Below are 18,999 nucleotides of genomic sequence, written 5' to 3'. Positions count from 1 at the left end.
GACTACTCACGTCATAGAGGCAACTCTTTGAAGCCTCGCTCCTGGTCTGTAAACCTGGGGATAATCCAAGTGCTCAGGGACTTGCCCAGATCCAATGAAATGATAAAAGTGAAAATATAGTTGACCTGTGAACAATACAGGTTTGAACTACTTGGGTCCATATATATATGTGGATTTTTCCCCAATAAATACCTGTACTGTTTTTGATCTGTGATTATGAATCCGTAGATGTGGAGGGCTGACTGTATGCACTATTCTGTGCCATTTTATATAGAGGACTTGAACCTCGGATTTCGGTATCTTTAGGATATTGGGGTATGGTCCTAGTCCCATTCTTCCATAGATACTGAGGGACAACTTAACTTTTAGGGGAGTCAAGAGTTATATGCTGATTTTCAACTGCTTGTGGCCAGCGCCCCTAACCCCTGCATTGTTCAAGGATCAACTGTACTTCGGAAGCTATAAAATACATACAGATAGAGCTGTGACCCTTCTTTTTCTGTGACACTAAGTTTTCTCCATCAGGATACATTTCATATAGTTTGTGTGGGTAACAAATGCTTGTAAGAGTACCCCAGCTGTTATAATTAGTGTAGCTATGTGGTTGTACAAGAAGCCTCAGAATTAAGACTTTTAGAATTAGAGAATCATACATCTCAAAGTAGGAAGATACCTGGAAAGTCTACTGACTCCTCTCTCTCCCGATGCAGACTGGGGAGCTCGTGCGGATCTATAAAGGTCACAATCATGCAGTGACTGTGGTGAACATCCTGGGAAAAGTGATGGTGACTGCTTGCCTGGATAAATTTGTTCGTGTCTACGAATTACAGGTAGAATTTAGATCCAGTATTTTGCTTGAATGATTTGGGGAGACTGTCTACTTAGGTTTGATATTGACATTTTAATATAGTAAGGTTGGTTTGGGGCCCAGGAATCGGCATTCTTCACAGGCACTCTAGGTAGTCATGAAGCAGCTGATTCCCGGACTGTGCTTTCAGAAACGCTGCTCTGGGATGCGTGGTCAGCCTCATAGGTATCAAAATTTAAATGGTTTCTGGGCAGCAACTGCAGTCTCTAAACCCATCTACTTCCCTAAATGCAATTTGAAGTTGGAGACTTTGAAACTACAGAAATTGGTTGTATTAATTCCAATTACCAGCTTCTCCCTTAGGAGGAGGACTTATTAGAAAGATTGCCATTAGAGTATATTTTTCTTTTTTAAAATCCTCACCCAAGGATATTTTTCCATTGATTTGTAGAGAGTGGAAGGTAAGGAGTGGGGGGGGGGGGGGGGGGGGACATCGATGTGGGAGAGACACATTGATTGGCTGCCTCCTGCATGCACCCTAGCCAGGGCTAGGGATTGAGCCAGCAACCAAGGTATGTGCCCTTGACTGGGAATCGAACCCGAGACCCTTCAGTCCCATGGGCCAACACTCTAATCACTGAGCAAAACTGGCTAGAGCTAGATTATATTCTTTTTCTTGTTTTTTTTTTTTTAATTCTCACCCCAAGATATTTTTCAATTGGTTTTAGAGAGAGTGGGAGAGAGAGGGTAAGACAGAGAGAAATATCCATGTGAGAGAAACACATCAGTTGGTTGCCTCCCGCACGCCCTGACCAGGGCTTGTGCCTGGGAGGAGCCTGCAACTAAGGTATGTGCACTTGACCGGAATCAAACCCAGGACCCTTCGGTCCGCCGGCCCATGGTCTAGCCCAGCCGTGGGCAAACTACGGCCCGTTTGAAATGGATAAAACTAAAAAAAAAAAAAAAAAAGACTGTACCCTTTTATGTAATGATGTTTACTTTGAATTTATATTAGTTCACACAAACACTCCATCCATGCTTTTGTTCCGGCCCTCCGGTCCAGTTTAAGAACCCATTGTGGCCCTCGAGTCAAAAAGTTTGCCCACCCCTGGTCTAGCCACTGAGCCAAAACAGCTAAGGCTAGATTATATTTCTGTTAAAATGCTACTGAACCATGGCTGGGTGGCTCAGTTGGTTGGAGCACCATTCTATACACCAAAGGTTGCAGGTTTGATTCCTGGTCAAACACATACCCAGGTTGCAGGTTCAATCCCTGGGCATATAGTAGAGGCAACTGATCAATGTTTCTCACATTGATGTCTCCCTCTCTCTTTCTCCCTTCCTCTCTGTCTAAAAATCAGTTTACAAAAACATATCCTCAGGTGAGGATTTAAAAAAAAAATGCTACAGGTGCCTCACATATAGTTTTAAACCTGCCAAAGGCCTTCAGGGACTATGCTTATTAATCACAAGGTGTAAATAACCTTAATTCTCTTTTTGTTTTTCTCTCCACCTAAGTCCCATGATCGATTGCAAGTTTATGGAGGACACAAAGACATGATTATGTGTATGACCATCCATAAAAGTATGGTGAGTGTTTTTGCCATGCTGCACATTTGCCTTTGAATGTATTTACTAAAAATTCTACAAACTGATAATAATGTTAATACTTGTCACTTCCAAAAATGACATCTGTTTCTGATATGCCTCATTATTGATTGCCTTTCTATTTCTTGGCATACTGTTATCAAGATAAAACCTAGTAATATTGTTGAATATTTCATTTTCTATTAATAGCTAAATAATTGCAATAAAAATCTGATAGTACCATTAAGTAGAAGATAAATTTAAGATGTTTTTTTAAAAAAGAGTGTGCTTTTTCCAGAGACATTATGATCTGAACAGAATATTGGAGTCATGAGTTTTGGCCAGTATGACATAGTTATAGCATGCCTAAAAGTAGAAGCTAGCCCATTTAACTCTGCTAATCCTTGACTTATTTTATTTTTAAATTATGAAGTTGAACAAGAATGGATGGTTTTTCAGACTCTGAGTAGTAGAACCCTGTGTTCCAATGACATACAGATGCCTAATACGGAATGCCCTGTGGAAGCCAGAGCTGCGCCAGTTCAAGTGTAGGTGATGCCTCTGAGCTGCCAGTTGAGCTGTGAGCCAGGGTCCCTAGAGCGGCTCTGGAAGGAGCACAGCGTCAAAGGGTCTAGAAGAAAAGAGCTAGAGGATACTTTCCCATTGTACCATGGGACTGGTATTGGTTTAATGTCAGTATTTTCTTAAGTTGCTATAAGTAGCTTTTGACTCTTATTTTGAGGATGTTTCATAGTTGTTTTTTGGTGTGTGTGTATTCGTCTGATATGATAAACCTCTTTCTCCAGATTTATACTGGCTGTTACGATGGCAGTATTCAGGCCGTGAGGCTAAATCTGATGCAGAATTACCGCTGCTGGGTAAGGAGTGAAACTGTTCGGAGTTGCTTAACTCCAGGCTAATTCATAGACCTTCATTGTCATCAGTGTAGCTTTTTTCTGTTTGAGCACCCACTTTATGCATTCCACTGTAGGACAAGGAAGCTTATTTTTTAAAAACGTACGTTAATGCTTTTCTATATTTCTTTAATGGAAAATCTGTTTTAAGATTGGAAATGAAGTATATTTAAATACCCTCCACTCAGGTTATCTACCGGGTGGTTTTTATTTTGATTATAAAATCAGTACATTCTTACAAATATATCAACAGTGCATAAGTATATGAAAAAGTAAAAGTGTTTATTTTCCTGACCTGCCCAATCTACATCCATTCCTTATAGATTACACATATTAATATTTTGGTTTGTGTTCTCATTGGTTTTGGGGGGATAGGCAAATAAAAATTTGTCTTCCTGAAGTGTTAAACTTCAGCTTTCTAGGCTAAATTGCGTAGTTTTTATTTTGGGGTGGGTGCAGGTGATTAACCCTCAAAATGTTCACACTTATCCCTTATAAGCCTTAATTTGTTTCATCAGTTCTAATATCAGTGACCAAAGAAAAGTTTATGACACTGAATTCTCCCCCTCCCCCCAAACCCTAACCTTCTTTTCAGATTGATGGAATAAACTCTATTTTAAAATTTGATTTTGGACTTGTCCACAGCTTAATTACTTTGCAGCTTTTTACACATTACTGTTTGCTTTTTAGTCTTCTTATTGAAGAAAAGCAAATCTAGTATAACAGGATGCAGAGTATACAAATACAGAGTTAGCTTATCTAGAGAAATGGGGAAAATACTGTCTGGTTTTAAAGCTAGAGAGATGGGAGGTACTGACAGGAAGTGCTCAAATTTGTATTACATTTTAGAAATACACATGTTAGAATCAGAATCATAAGATTTATTACAAGCAAGCCTGTAGGGAAAAAGCCAAGACAAAGAGTCCTTATGCTTTCTGACTAACGATTGGAATCTAGTCACATTGAGAAGTAAAATTATAGTTTTAAAAAAAAGTAGATGGTCACAATACTGTGATTCAGGTGATAAGATTTGTGGAAAGCCAGCTTCCATGGCAAACAGTTTTCTACAGCACATATTTCCACAAATTTTTTTTTCTTTTTAATCAGGCACTTTTACCTTTAAGTTTACAAGTCAGTAGTTCTTAGAATTGTTCAAAACAGCCCTTTCAGTATCACAGGAACACTCTTTTTTTAAATAAATGGACAAATATTTAAAAAAAAAAAAAAAAAAAAGAATAAGTATGATATAAACTGAATTTTATGGTAACTTGTCTATACATATTTATTAACTTAACGATGTACTGGCTAGCTTAGTGCTTTGCCTTCTTAAAATACCAAAATGTTAGAAGACTTCCCAGTCTTTTCAAGGTTCCTTGTCATATTGATCATTAATTTAGTTGTCTCTGGCTTTGTTTTGTTAGGCAAGAATAAATTAAATAATAAGGGGCTTATTTTTTGTTTCCATCAAATTTATGGTATACAAATAGGAATGGTCTATTTGCATGTTTCTGGTACCCTTTTTAACTTTTTCATTCTATTTCTCTCCAGTGGCATGGTTGCTCTCTGATATTTGGCGTTGTGGATCACTTAAAACAACATTTGCTGACAGACCATACAAATCCAAACTTTCAGACTCTGAAATGTCGCTGGAAGAACTGTGATGCTTTTTTTACTGCTAGGAAAGGATCCAAACAGGTACATTGGGATTTGAGGTCAACCTGAGTTCATTTGACCCCTGGGAGCAGAGTTTGGAAACCTTTTGCCTCATTAGAATGTTCAGAATTATAATAAACTAGAGGCCCAATGCACGAAATTCATGCAAGAGTAGGCCTTCCTTCCTCCAGCTGCCCCCACCGGCTTCCCTCTGGCACCCGGGACCCAGGCTTCCCTCACAGCCCCAGCTTTGTCCAGAAGATTGTCTGGAAGGACGTCCAGTCTAATTAGCATATTATGCTTTTATTATAGATAGGGAGAGCCGAGGGCTTTGTCTTTTTATTATCACTCATAGATTTGAGAGAGAGCATGAGGTTTCAAATGAAGAATGCTAGGTCCTAACTGCCTTTCATATATAGATCATAGAATGTACCCAGGAAGCTCTCCTTGCGTGGGAGTTTGTCTTTTCCTGCCAACTTCTCTCTCATGGGCCCTTTTCCCTTTATTCCTAGGATGCTACAGGACACATTGAACGACATGCTGAGGATGAAAGTAAAGTTGATTCATAAAGTTTTTTGCCTCCCATGTTGGGAAGTCATTAGTTGAACGAATTTCACATTGGCCCCTCACACTGGCCACTCTCCTCCCTTCCCCTGTGAAGCGGGGAAGGAGAAAGTGATTACCAGTCAGACTTACCACTAGGGTAAGTCTGAGCAGCTCTGTGGGATGATAGGTTACACTTTAAGATCTTGCTGGAGGTTTGTCAGATTTTAAGGAACCATACTCCTGGGACAGCGTGGCATATGTAATTTATGCTACTGGTGTTCTCCAGATGTTTATTAAAGATGCAGATCTGAATTGGTTACCTGATTTGACCCTAATCATGTTGTTTTACTGATTTCAGTTTGTGATTTTTACTTTATGTTCTTATGATGGTTTAAACTTGTAGTCAAGCTTTAAGTACCAGTTTGTTCAAATGCTAGATTTTTAGGATCAGTTTTAATTTTTATGCTTGTAATAACTGGGTATTTAAATTGGAAGCAAATAGTTTTCTTCTGAACAATTATGTTTAGTGTGTGTCAATATTCTTTTGCTTTGTAGATGACAGAGCTGGCTTTAAATGTAAAGGAAGACAGTAGATTTTTAGCAGCTAGAGTGACTGCTCAGCTGACTATTTTAGGAGTTGAGACAGCAGATCACACAGTGGCAAGTCCTTACGGACAGTGGTCCCCAGCGACCCTCTCTGCAAGGTTTGCTGGAGTGCTTGGCTCAGGGCCGCACACAGACCTACTGTCCACGTGCAGTGGTGCTGTGAGACCTGGGCATCACTGCTGCAGGGGTTGCCGGGCTGTCTGACCTGGAGGTGCAGCCTTGATCTCCCTTTGCAGTTTCTGGCTCGCCAAGCTGCTGTGGGATTGAAACCTACAGAATGCGCTGCACTCACCTGCAGCCCCAAGATAGGGGAGTCAGGATAAAGCATCTGAATTCAGTTTTTAGGGCCTCAGCAGGCTTCTTAGGAACTGATTTCTAAAATCATTGTCTTGCCCTCACCTCTGCACTAGCTGGGAAGAAAGAGTGGAATCTGGTGAAGTTAAAGACCACCTGTCCATTGAGAGCAGCCACATTAACAAAGCCTTAGTGAGACTGCTTGGTTTGGGCTTTTCTCCGGACTCCGAAGAGAAGCTGTAGACGTGTTGCTTTCCATTCTTTTGTTTCTGGGTTCACTTTGAAAGGTTCTTCAGGGAGATGGAGGAAGGGAGAGCAGCACGGTGCACACAGCCACGCTTTGGGATGCGGCCCCTACTATGTTCTAGGATTGCAGAGCATCCAGGTTTCTCCCCTCTCCTGTCGGTGCACACACATCTGCTCACATGCCTCCTTCACTCTGGCTGTAGGGCAGGAGGACTTCACTGGGGATTCATGGATAGGTTTCAGGAGGGTGTGCGAACCCCCTGAAATTGTATGCAAGACGAAGTATGTGTCCTTTTTTTCCAGGGAAGGCTCTAATGATTTTTACTGGATCCAAAAGATTAAGACCTACTAACGGAGATACTGCTAGATAATGAGTGGCCCCACAAGCTATTTACTTCTGTCTTTGTGAATGGGAAAACTTTTTTGTTAACCACACTATTGAGGTTTACATGACACTTGAGAGAGACTAGAGTTAATACTATTGTATCAAGACTATTTGTGCTGTTGCTCTATGAGATTATGAAGCTTTTCCCATCTCTCACCCCCATTTCCGGTACAGGTGACCAGAGAAGCCAGGCTGTTCTGTGGGTTTGGGAATGGTAAATTCCCAGGAAAGCGAATTTGGACTTATTGCCAAACCTGGCATTTTTCTCTAGGTAGTGCAGCAGCATTTCTCAGATGGCTGGGGAGTGTGCTAAGAAAGTCTTGCATGCACGGGTGCACAGGTGTCCTTCTGTCCTGCCTGAGGACGTGTCTGCAAAGACGAGAGTGGTGAGCTTTGTAGGGCAGGTGCTGGGCAAGTGAGGGGAACCTTTGCAGGTAGAGTCAGTGAGAACCAGTTTGGGTTTCACTTTGGTGGAATTGTGCACAGTCTGCCTGCCTTTGTGTATATGAATGATCCTTGTACACGTGTATACGGATGGGCACCTGTACTTGGAATACTTTTCCTCATTTCGTAGAAATGTCCTTTGAAGCAGTAGCAATAATGTTTTTGTTTTAAGGATGTGTAAAATTTAACATCAGGTTAGTGTGTTATCCTAAACACACTGTTCTAGTTCTGTTTAGAAATAAATGCACCATAAACATCTTGGCTGCTTATGGTATGCTTATTACTTTAAAGTGTCTTGAAAGTTATGCAGAATTTTGGCCATTTTTAAGTCTTCTTTGATGTCCTGACTGATTCTAGCCCTCTGTCGCCCTCAGAGAAGAGCTGTGGCTCAGGGGTTTGCATAAACTCTGGTATTTAGTACTTTATGTAGAAAGGAAACCGTTACATGACCTGACAGAACCTGACATTTCTTATCAGGAGTCGGAGGCCATTTTTTAGAACGTTGTTTTTTAATTATGTGTGCCTACTTCTAGCGGCTAGAAGCCGAGGAGACCCTGGTATAAATCCTTTTGTGTGCGTGTGCTAGTGTTTTAATGGCAGTTTGTTCTGATATAATATCAGTCACTTCAAGTTTTATCCTAAAGTTTTAATCAGGTTCAAAATGTATTTTGGCATACGCTTCTACTCGGTTAAACACAATGCAAACAAAACTCTTAAGAGCAAAGAATTAATTTTGATCTGATGCTACTTGAAGAGAACATTATTGCTACCACACTCCTGCTTTTGTGGGGAGAAGTTTTTTCTGTCTCAGAAGAGTTAGCAATTGAGTGTTTAGCTCCTGACCTACCTATAAGTTATAGGCAAAATCATTGCTGTTTAAGTGATTATTTGCTTAACAAAGGTTTCTTTGTTTTTGTTTTTTGGGGGTCTTGGGGGGTAGATTATACAGTGGACAACTTCAGTGACTAGGTATGTGGATGGTTTGGTGGGAGTAGGTGTACAACATTTAGTGGAATGGTATGGTGTGTTTTATGGAAGAGATTCATTGGAGGGGAGATCAAAGTATATTGCGATGTGGTATTTGAACAGCATGTTCCCCCTGGTTTGCTCAAATAACTGCCATTAATATACACTGACGGACAGATTTTGTTCTTGTTGCCTAAAGGAGAGCTTTCAGAATTGCTGTGAAGGCCAGGCCTGCCACATTGATGATAGTGATCTCGTCCCTGCCCCACATCATCAGGACCCTCAGGATGGCAAAGGAGCTGTCTAAGGACTAGGCATAGGAGCTGTGGTGGCGATTTGGGTTATACTGAGTCCCATATGCCAGTGGATGTGAAATGATGATGTAAACCACACCTACTGCTTATCAGACATTAATCCCTAACCTCACCTCCAACTCCCAGGTATGGGGCCCTGCTGGGTCACATGCACTAAAATTTCCCGTGTTTGCTCTAAATTCAAGGTAGTAGCCCAATGGGATTGGGAAAGAGGGGAGTCAAAGAGGAAAGGCTATTGAAGATCTTCTTTCTGCCTAAGAGAAACACATGCCCTAGAGCTGCTCTAGCATGCCTGGTATTTGAATTTTTTATATTGAATATGGATTAGAAAAATGAAATCAGATGACATTTGACTGCAAAAATGTTTATAAGCAAACAGCTTAGACTTCTTACATTTTGGTATAAACCTGTGAACTTCATAACTTTGTAAAAGCAAGATACAAAGCAAATACAAGAGGAAAATAAAGTACTTTTACAAATTGTTTACTTTTGTTATCTGCACATTCCTAGCCAACCCCTTCTTTTCCATGTTGGTATAGAGACTAAGAAGAAAATTGGGTGGAAAACACAAGATGATATAGATAAGCCACAGACCATGGGCCAGATAAGTTTGTCAAGGTCATACACAAAGGTCAATTAATTAATGGAGGAGCTAAGATTAAAAACTACATTTCTGCTCCATTATACTTAGACTAGAGGTCTGGTGCATGGATTTGTGCACCGGTGGGGTCCCTTGGCCTGGCCTACACCCTCTTGCAATCCGGGACCCCTCGGGGGATGTTACAGAGCCAGTTTCTGCCCGATCCCTGCAGGCCAGGCCGAGGGACCCCACCGGTGCACGATGGGGCCAGGAAGGACCGCTGGAGGGCTCCAGGGTGTGTCCAGCCCATCTCACCCAGTCCGGATCGGCTGGACCCCAGCAGCAAGCTAACCTACCAGTCGGAGCCTCTGCCCCCTGGTGGTCAGTGCGCATCATAGCGACTGGTCAAATGGTTGGGTGGACAATTAGCATATAGGCTTTTATTATATAGGATAAGTGACCCTGCAGTTATGGGTGACCCATTTATTCTTGTTCCATATACCAAGAGCCATTCCCCTCCATTTCCTCATATATCTGAGTGATTTCTATGCCCAAGAAACACAAATAGGTATGATTAAAGTGGGATTCGGGGTTTATTTGTGTATGTGTGTGTTTTTCATTGTATAATGAAACTTGGGCTCTCTATACGTGAATGTAGGATTGGAAGCTATTCAGCCCATGGCTGATATCTAAATGTGAGAAAACAAAACACAATAGAACCTGCCTTTATTTAGATCTACTTTTTTTCAGAATGCAGCCAAACTTGAGTCACAACCCACAGTATCCAGCTCTCTGTCACTGAGCTAGTTTCCTCCAGAGCAGGCCCATCCTGAAATAATCAGACAGAACCAGTGCTTGTTTGGTGATTGTCCAGTGGGTGGTAGAGGGATCCAGCACAGGAGGTACTGATTGCCATTGGCTAAGGCTTCTGTGAACAGCCCAGGGCACTGCCGCTAAGGAGAGCATTTGCTTCAGAGCTGAGGCTGCTCAGGTTCCAAGCAAATCTCCGCTGAGCTACAACTAGCTGAGGCAGACAGACACTTGCCACCAGTTAAAGGACAAAGTTCCTTAACTAAAGGGTTAGTTTGGGCGTGACAGATGGACAGATGCCCTGAGGCTGAGTGGTAGTGAAGTAGAGGAGGAACAAGACCGATGAGGCGCCTGGAGGCCTGCTGGGGCGCCTGGAGGCAGCTACCGCGACCTCTGAGGTAAGTGGTTCTAGCTATATTGGGTGAAACATCCTGAGTGATCGCGCACGGCCTTGGCTGAGGCCAGCTTGGTTCAGGAATACATGGTGAGCTGCAGCCACTGAAAGAGGAAGTCCCAAGATCAGAATGCAAACAAGAACAGAGTCCAGCCCTCGGGCTCTCACAGGGTAGGGGAAAGGCTCAGCCTGGGAAGATTTTATAGGAAGCAGCAGCATCCTCCCCCAGATCTCTCCTGGGAAGTACATGTTTGCCAGCGTAAAGTCAATTTAGGAATGAGGACCCTTTGGTGTGTACATTCCCCACTGTGCTTTCCTTTCTGTTCCTCTCCCACCCCATCCTTCCACACCACTGGGAAGTGAAGAGCCCCCTGGTCCAGTCTGCCTCATGGACTCCACCTTGAATTTTAAGGTACAAGGGGAGTGTACTGCTTACAGGCTTTACCTCTAGAACGCTGAGTTTGATGATGCCGTCTCCATCCTTGTCAAATGCATTAAAAGCTCCTGTGTGGAAGAAGGAATACAGGCCAGAGGCCACAGGCTCGCTCTCCCTCTACTACTGTAACTTCTCTTAAGAGGACCATGTTCTGCCAGGGAGAGTGTCACCTGTAGCCCTCCGTTTGCCAACCCATTCTGAGCCTAAAGAGGGCCTTCGCCTTTGTTCATCCCGGACAGAGTAGACGGGATGATCAGCCACAGCTCTCATTGCGGGAGGGGGCGGGAAGGGCACAGGAGAGCGGGGTGGTAGCCCCCACTTACTGAACATGCCCTCCAGCCTGACGAAGCAGCAGATGAAGCTGTCAAAGTCGATGTTCATGTATTTGTCTGCATACCTCATGGTAATGATGTCGTAGAGCTGGCTGTTGAGGTGGAATCCTGTGGAGGGAGCACTTGAGAGGAGGAAGTAGAGCGGCAGTCCTTAGGCCTGCATTCTATTGTCCCTGCCTCTTAGGAAAGGACCTTGAGAAGCCCTTTCTCCTCCCTTTCTCCAGTAGTGCCCAGTGGCCTAGTCCTCGCCTCCCATTCCGGCTTCCACCAGCTCCAGTCCACATCCCCAGCCACCGCCGCCCCGCCACCCCCCTTTCCCAGCACCTGCATCGTTGACCGCATTTCGCATCTCGTAGCTGTTGATGGTGCCGGATTGGTCTGTGTCGTAGCGCTTGAAAATTTTCTGGCAAAAGGAAATTTGAGGTCAGTGGTTTCACACTAAACCCCAGACTCAATCTCCTCCTTCACTCCCACACTTGGTTCTCTCTCCCCACCTGCCAGGCTTTGATCTTCTTCCAGAGGTGATGGAACTCTTGCAAGTTCAGCCTCCCAGAGCCATCTGTCTGGAGGAAGGTCAGGGCTACAGGGTGCACATAGCAAAATCCTCTGGGATTGGGAGGGGGTTTCTAGAAGGCTCTGCAGGGAAGGTAGACCCATAGGAAGGCTCTGCCCAGGATATGCTAGCCACTGTCCTGTATTAATGCCCTGTCCTGTACTTAACCCTCCCTGCCAAACCTCCCCAATCAAAGGTAGTGTCTATGACCCAGGGAACCTGCCTCCTTGGCCAGGGCCCAGGCAGAATCCCAGCCTGAGATAAGAGCAGGGCCCAGGGGCTGGTCACAACCAATGGCCTTCCCAACGTGTACCTCCTCCAGTAGCCCCTTTCAGACCAGCAGCTGGAGGTTCTGACTCAGGACCTCCTTAAGGCTTTTCCTTGGGTGCGATTTTGGGCCCCTCTGCCTGACTGGGCACCCCTCATTGTTGCCCTGGCCCCCTGAGGGTTGGGAAGGGTGGCAGGAAGGATACATCCATGAGAGCAATCATGCTACGGCAGGACTCCAGCGTGAACCCTTGTGTCTTCAGGTCCTTATCTGGGAGGTATGGAGAAGAGGAACTACTTTCAGATGACACACACACACACACCTGCCCATCATCCCGCATAGACAGCTTGAGCCACTCACGTTTGTTCACAACTGAGTTCAGGATATTCTTGAGCTCGTCTGCACAGACCTCCATGTCCTGAGCAGGAAGGGAGGGGAGTCACGTTCAAGAGAACAGAGCTCCTGGGCAGAGGCTTTGCAAAATGAATTCCGGCTGCCCCTGTCTGTACAGTCCCCGTCAGTGCTATTGCCATAGGGAAGCGGGGCTTTTTTGTGGAAGATGGACATTGCACCCAGGCTGTCAAGACTGCAGTGGGCAGCTCAGCCAAAAGGCCTCTGAGCCACCCCATGGGTGTGTTTGTCCAAAACTCAAGGACTTGACTTGTGGATGTCTGTGCACCCACACATATCCCGTTTCCACCCAAATGACCTCTACTGAATGATGGTGAAGTAACTGGTCGTGTGAGGAGTGTCTGTGGGAGCTGGAGTTGGAGGTACTCACATCGCCCGCTATTTGCCTGAAAATGTTCTGGAAGTGCTGCTGCTCTTCAGTTTCCTGGTCGGTGTTGCCAGGCCGTGGCTGTGGAAGCACAAGGGAAAGCTGGCTCACGGGTGGGAGATGGACAGACCCTGAGGAAAGTCTCTTTGGGCCTGAAGGAGCCAGAGTGCCTACAGCGGCCCCAAGGGGCAGCAGGAGCTGCGTACAGGGCAATGCGCCTTCCTGGTCAAACCTCGTGAGCAGGAGTGAGAGTCATCTAGGTGCCAGCGACCCTTCACTCCATACCTCCCAGCCCAGACACCCAGACAGGAGACTCAGCCGTGCAGACGTGCAGACAGCCCCTGTGGTCCCTTTCCCCATCCCCACCAGCTAGAGCCTCTCCACTGTTGTGAGCCTGACCATCCCAACCAATTGAGCCCCAGCAGGACAAAGGGGGCCAGACCATTCTGACATCTCCCAGCTGCCTCTGTCATCAAGGCCCAGCGCTCAGAGGGCCCCTGCCCCACTCCGTTGCTTGGCCCCCCCGATAGCGGAGGTGGCCCTGGATTGGTCTATGGGCCTTTGTCCCTTAGCCCCACCTCCACTAACCATTAGATGACACTTCTCCCCACTCCAGGCTAAGCCTCCCCATGGCGCTGGAGGACTCTGTTTCTCATGTCAGCCCCTTTCCTGCTACTGTACCCCCTGGTTACGAGCCCGAGGACACCAGGAAACAGGAGCTGTTTTGTCTCAGGCTTTGCTGCCCCCCTCCCCTCATTGTCCTGCTGGACAGGGCCCAGCAGGGAGCTCAGCCTGTCCTTCCCAGGCCTAGGACTGCCTGGATGTGGCTGCCAACCCCCAAGACAGCACCCCAAATTTTAGAAGAACTTGGTGAGAGAAAAAGGTCAGTGAGATAAATCCAACCGCCAGATGTTAAAGAGACACCCCACCCTTGGTCCCCTCCAACTTGAGCACCCCAAAAGCATAGAAGACCCCAGTGTGTGCCGGCCACCCCATGCATGCCGCATGCTCAGAACCTGTGGGGATTTCTCTGGCTTATCAGGGCCTGTTTTGTCTTTGCCCTCCTCTGCTTCCTGGTCCACACTCAGTTCCTTGTTGCTGTTTGCTCTGTCCGAAACGAAGATGATGGGCTGCAGAGGGGGGCAGGGAGGAGGGGCAGGAAGGAAGCCAGGGTTACAGGCTGAGGAGACAGGTGGGCAACCTCCTCTGGAGCAGCTGGTCCAGCGAAGAGGGAACGAGCAGGTAGGAGCTCCTGAACCTCACTCACTTCAAGCTCTATTTCGGCCACTAACAAGCCGTGGGGAAGATGCCAAGCCTCTCTGGACCTCAGTTCCTTAGCCTGATTCCTTAGCTGCTCATGATAAAGTTATGGGGGTTAAACAAGGTAGTGAGCACATGTGAAAATGCTAAGACTGCTAAACGCAACATGATCTAGTGCAGTGGTTTTCAGGTACTGTGATTTCCCCAGAAGCCCAGTGTAGGTAAAGCCATTAAAAACAGAGCTTCTAAAACCAAACCAAACCAGAGCATCTCTGCTTGATGAAGAGGGCAGAGGCTATTCCCTCGGTGCCCCTACACCGGCAGGGCAGTTAATGCACCTCCAAGGGCCGCTAGGAGTCTGCAGGGGACAAGTTGAAAAAGGACACTGATTAGTGGCATGGCCAGCGGGTGAGAGGTTAGAACACGGCGCTGGCCATCACATAGGAGAAATACCCTCTCAGGCTTCAGTTTACTTATCCATTATATGCACAATGAATCCTGCCTTACACTTCTCATGGGGCTCTTAAGGGGGTCACCTGTCAGGGGTCCTCAAACTTTTTAAACAAGGGGCCAGTTCACTGTCCCTCAGACCGTTGGAGGGCCGGACTATAGTTTAAAAAAAAACAACTATGAACAAATTCCTATGCACACTGCACATATGTTATTTTGAAGTAAAAAAACAAAACGGGAACAAATACAATATTTGTATTTGCATGTGGCCCGCGGGCCATAGTTTGAGGACCCCTGCCTGAGATACTGAATGTAAAAGTGGGCTGCGGAACATTTAAGATGCTACACAAATATAAGGGATATTTTTCAAGACATGCTCATGCAAGCGAAGACGTTAGGTGAAGGGTGAAAAGCAGCTGCATGCTGCGTCAGTCCTGGCTGGTGCTGTGCACCCTGCAGAAGCAGAGGAAGGCTAGGAGGTAGGACCCTGGCTGCAGTGCAGAGAGCAAGGGGGCGAACAGGAGCAGAACAGGAACCCACTGGTCTATGCATCCCATCTGCCTTTCCTGCTGTTCATCTAGGACAGCAAGAATGGACAAACCTAGGCACACAGCCACCCCCACCCCACCCCACCCCCAGCTTTGGCTCCTGGCGGGCTCCAATGGCCCTGGTTTGCTCTGCCTTTTAAGCAAAGGGTCTTGCCCAAGCAACTGAAGTGTGTGGGGATCCCAGAGCACGGGAGTCAGTCTGAGGGGGACGTGTGGCCATGCCAGGCACATATCTCCAGGCCCAAGTGTGTATCCGGATGACACAGGCGTTGGTGTGTAAGGGGCCTGCACTAAAGAGAGGTGAGGGCAAGACACATGGGCTTTGGGCAAACAGATGTGATTTCCAGTTCCATTTTCCCTCTCATCGGTTACATGTCCTTGGGCAAGTCGCTTCACTTCTCTGAATCTTTGTCCTCACCTATGAAAGGAATAGTGACAGCACCTACTTTGTAGATACCGTTGAGATCAAAAACTATGTTTGCCCCCAGCACGGTGCCTGATGCGCGGCAGGTGCCTGATGGATGTCAGCTCTGGTCTGCCCCAGCACCATTGCTTGGAGGACCGCTTGGATGGATCCTTCCAGATGCTCTCATAAACACCAGCCCCAAACATTGTCTGATGACCTGTGGCCATTGCTCAAGGATGTCCAAAGGTCAGTCATTTCTGGATGATACTCTGGGCAGTCAAACCAAACTTCTATCAGAGGCCCTACTGCCCTGGAGGCCAGGGGAAGTGATGGGATAAATGGAACAGGGATGGGTTGGGGGAGTTTGAGTTTGAATTTCAGTCCCAAAGGCACACAGAGGAAACGGTCCCTGGTCACAGGGGGAATGAAAGCTTTGGTCTGAGGCCCTTGAGATGCTCTTAGCCCCACGGTCACCGTTAGCAACGGTGTCCTTACAGCAGAGTGATTATAACCAGGAAACCCAGGAGGGGCCATCGCAGGCCCTGGTGAGTCAGGGTGTCGCCCCAAGATCCCAGGAGGGAAAGGGGCCCAGGTAGGTAGCTCTCATTCCTTCCCCCTGTAAGCCTGTGAGGTTGAGCAGCTCCTCTAGGGCTGTGAGGGTGGAGGCTCTCCCCCATCTGCCCTTTGCCCTCTGGACACAGGCAGCACGTACAGTCTCTCAAGACCCATGACTTAGAGGGGCCGTAGGTTCAGAGTGAGAGGCCATTGTCTAGAAGCGGCTTCCCCTGAATAAGGGCCCTGGCAGTGACGTAGCCCCTCTAGATACCCTCTCCCACCCCTTCCCGGAAGGCGGAGAAAAAAGGAGAAGTGGGGAGCAGGCAGGAAAAGGAGAGGAGGGGGAAGGAACTGGCCTGTCTACAGAGCAGGCAGCTGGCATCCAAGACCCCCACTCCCATGGGAACCCTCCCGTTATCTCACTGTATGTACCTGAGGAATGGAACCCGTTGCCATTCTCCCGAAGAATCAAGCCGTGCTTAGCATTGCTGAGCCCACTTCTGAGAACGAGGGGCTGCTTTTGGTTTCTGCAAGACCCCCAGGCCAGGCCCATTTTCACTGCCTCCCTCATGTGAGGGGCAGGCAGTATAGCATTGCTGGTTCAGAGCGCAGACTCTGCACCTGCCTCCACGTGCTGACTGCCACTTACTGGCTCTGTGGCCTTGGGTAAGTCAGTCAGTCTGTCTGTCTGTACCGCTTCTTCCTCTGAAAAGGGGGATAATGATAGCACCACTCTCATAGGGTGGTTCAGGACTGAGTTTATCCACAGAAAGCACCTGGGAGCGTGCCTGGTCCACAGCCTTCACTCAGCAGGTGTTAGCTCTCACTGTGCTGCACCCAGAGCTGCAATGGGGAAGGAGGAGGTGGGGCAGCAGGGGAAGAGGTGAGGCTGGTACGCGCGCACACACACACACACACACACACACGTGCACAAAAACTCCGTGCTGCCGACCCACTCACCCTGTGACACCCACCTTGGGTTTTTTCTTTTTCTGCACAAGGAAAGAAAACAGTACATGCAGATTAGGTGAAAAGCAAGTTTCCAGAGAATCCTCTGGCCCTTGGCTTCCTGTGACCTGGCTCTGCACTTTGGGTGGGTTCTGGGGTCTAGAGATCCAGGTCACAGGGAGCCCAAAGGGGCCTGGAGGGCGAAGGGAGAGGAGGCTTCTCCAGCCCCGAGACTGGCAGCCGCTGCGGCTTCATTTCCATAGCTCCCTCTGTTATTGGACGCTGCTAAGGAAATTAGCTTCTACCTAATGTATTTTTTAACGAAGGTGATGACTAAAACACCAAAAAAGTAGCTAATCCAAACTGGCCCCAAAATGAATTTTGTTTGATTTATAGAGTTCGGGGTTTTTTGTTGTTGTTGTTTTGTTTGTTTATTTTTAGGCAAATACTTAACATGGGAGACTTGATGGAAACCCAGGTCTGGGGCTTCTTTTGTAAAATTAGGTCAGGCAGCCTGCAGGGACCTGAGCCCCCTGTGGCCACCATCTGGGAGAGCCGCTGCTCTGTACCCTCCCTGACGCCACCATTGCCACCATGCCAGTCAGCCCTCCAACACAGGAGCCAGGTGTCAGCTACGAGTGCAGGCCACTGCAGGGCACCAAAATCCTACACCTGCTTGCTCTGCTCAGTTAGGTAACATGCAGCTCCCATGAGCTTTCGGGTTTGCAACTGCTGATAAACACTGTACATGATGACCAACGTCCAGAGGATAAGAATAGCGCCAAGTGCACTGAATACTAAAAACAACGTCTGCGATCATCCAGCAGGCACTTGGAGATCTGGCCCCGGGACAGGGTCAGGATTAGAACCACGAATGTCATGCCCCAGCTGACAGTTCAGTGGGGCTTTTGCTGTCTCCTAATTGGCCCAGGACATACCCACAGAGCACAAGGGACTACTTACTAACCAGGACCCAAAGCCCCAAGGCAGCCACAGACTCCTCAACACAAGGGGACCCCAATATACACCAGCTCAGTGCTAACTCTGGCCTCCCACCCCGGACAGGTCTCAGCATGGCGTTGGGGGGAGAGCGCGTTCAGAGAACCCGGCTGCGAGCCTTGCTTAGCTTAAGGGCTCTGTGAATTCCAGGGAGTCATTTAACTTCACTGAACCTCCGCTGCCTTACTTGAAAACCAGGGGTAATAATCTTACTACGTCTCAGAAACCTTGCGAGGACCAAGCGAGAGGACACACGTGAGAAGTACCTGGTGAAGTAGATAACACACGAGTAACAACCACCATTTGAGGCCCGGGCTGCGCCAGACACCTCACAGACATGATCTCGTTGATTCAAACCTGACAAAAGCCTGGTCAGGCACCCATTTTAAAGAGCAGGAAATGGACTTGGGGGGTTTATGTGATTGTCCAGGTACTGGACCCAGGTTTTGATGCTGACTGCAGAGCTGTGTCCTTTTTTTCTCTATGTGAGCTTGTGCCTCATAATCCAGTATCAGCTGCTGCTCTTATCGCTTCCTGTGGCTTTGATCCCCTCCCCCCCTTTAATGGTTCAAACTCTCTTCCGTACTTCCCAGCCCCTGGACTGACGAAATAGGCCCGGGACCACAAGGTCCATCCATTCTTTCTGGTCACGCCAAACAGAAGTTGCAGTAAGATGGGGTAATCGCTGCACACACCCCAGACTCCCATCCCCCTCTGCCGATATCCCCTCTCCCCTCGACCGCCCAGCTGTCCCCTGGACCTTCTCGTATCTAAGAGTTAAAACACTCACCACTGGCCGGTCCACGGAGATTGTATTTTCAACATCCCTGTGAGGAACACAAACATGGGGGCTCGGTGTCACCAGGAGCAAGTAGGAAGCACAGAGAGGATTTGCTCAGGTCACATGACTTCTCAGAGC

At 47.1% G+C, this 18,999-nt stretch overlaps 2 protein-coding genes across 9 annotated transcripts in view; one reads left to right on the top strand and one right to left on the bottom strand.

Annotated features, from left to right (window-relative positions):
* ZNF106 (zinc finger protein 106) overlaps positions 1 to 9,247 on the top strand; it is a 48,882-nt gene extending 39,635 nt beyond the window's left edge. For 3 of the 8 annotated variants that reach the window (XM_023757520.1, XM_023757521.1, XM_023757523.1), the window contains 6 exons: positions 711 to 830; positions 2,327 to 2,398; positions 3,202 to 3,273; positions 4,858 to 5,004; positions 5,475 to 5,514; positions 8,649 to 9,247. In XM_023757520.1, coding sequence (XP_023613288.1) covers positions 711 to 830; positions 2,327 to 2,398; positions 3,202 to 3,273; positions 4,858 to 5,004; positions 5,475 to 5,514; positions 8,649 to 8,671 — 474 coding nt within the window. In that variant the 3' untranslated portion in view covers positions 8,672 to 9,247. Of the gene's footprint in view, positions 1 to 710; positions 831 to 2,326; positions 2,399 to 3,201; positions 3,274 to 4,857; positions 5,005 to 5,474 lie in introns of all 8 variants that reach the window. The other 5 variants (XM_023757526.1, XM_014459486.1, XM_023757525.1 and 2 more) reach the window with 3 other exon arrangements.
* Positions 9,248 to 10,052: 805 nt separating this feature from the next.
* Positions 10,053 to 18,999, bottom strand: part of CAPN3 (calpain 3) — a 47,971-nt gene continuing 39,024 nt past the window's right edge. Inside the window, exons 14-24 of the mRNA XM_023757608.1 lie at positions 18,871 to 18,907; positions 17,108 to 17,125; positions 13,931 to 14,044; positions 12,918 to 12,995; positions 12,497 to 12,554; positions 12,342 to 12,406; positions 11,810 to 11,878; positions 11,640 to 11,718; positions 11,307 to 11,423; positions 10,993 to 11,051; positions 10,053 to 10,651 (exon numbers count right to left, since the gene is read on the bottom strand). Of these exons, the coding sequence (XP_023613376.1) occupies positions 10,625 to 10,651; positions 10,993 to 11,051; positions 11,307 to 11,423; positions 11,640 to 11,718; positions 11,810 to 11,878; positions 12,342 to 12,406; positions 12,497 to 12,554; positions 12,918 to 12,995; positions 13,931 to 14,044; positions 17,108 to 17,125; positions 18,871 to 18,907 (721 nt within the window). The 3' untranslated portion in view covers positions 10,053 to 10,624. The remainder of the gene's footprint in view (positions 10,652 to 10,992; positions 11,052 to 11,306; positions 11,424 to 11,639; positions 11,719 to 11,809; positions 11,879 to 12,341; positions 12,407 to 12,496; positions 12,555 to 12,917; positions 12,996 to 13,930; positions 14,045 to 17,107; positions 17,126 to 18,870; positions 18,908 to 18,999) is intronic.

The sequence above is a fragment of the Myotis lucifugus genome, unplaced genomic scaffold (assembly GCF_000147115.1).
Source record: "Myotis lucifugus unplaced genomic scaffold, Myoluc2.0 scaffold_109, whole genome shotgun sequence".
NCBI classification, from domain to species: Eukaryota; Metazoa; Chordata; class Mammalia; order Chiroptera; family Vespertilionidae; genus Myotis; species Myotis lucifugus.
This window is presented reverse-complemented; position numbering and strand designations above follow the sequence as displayed.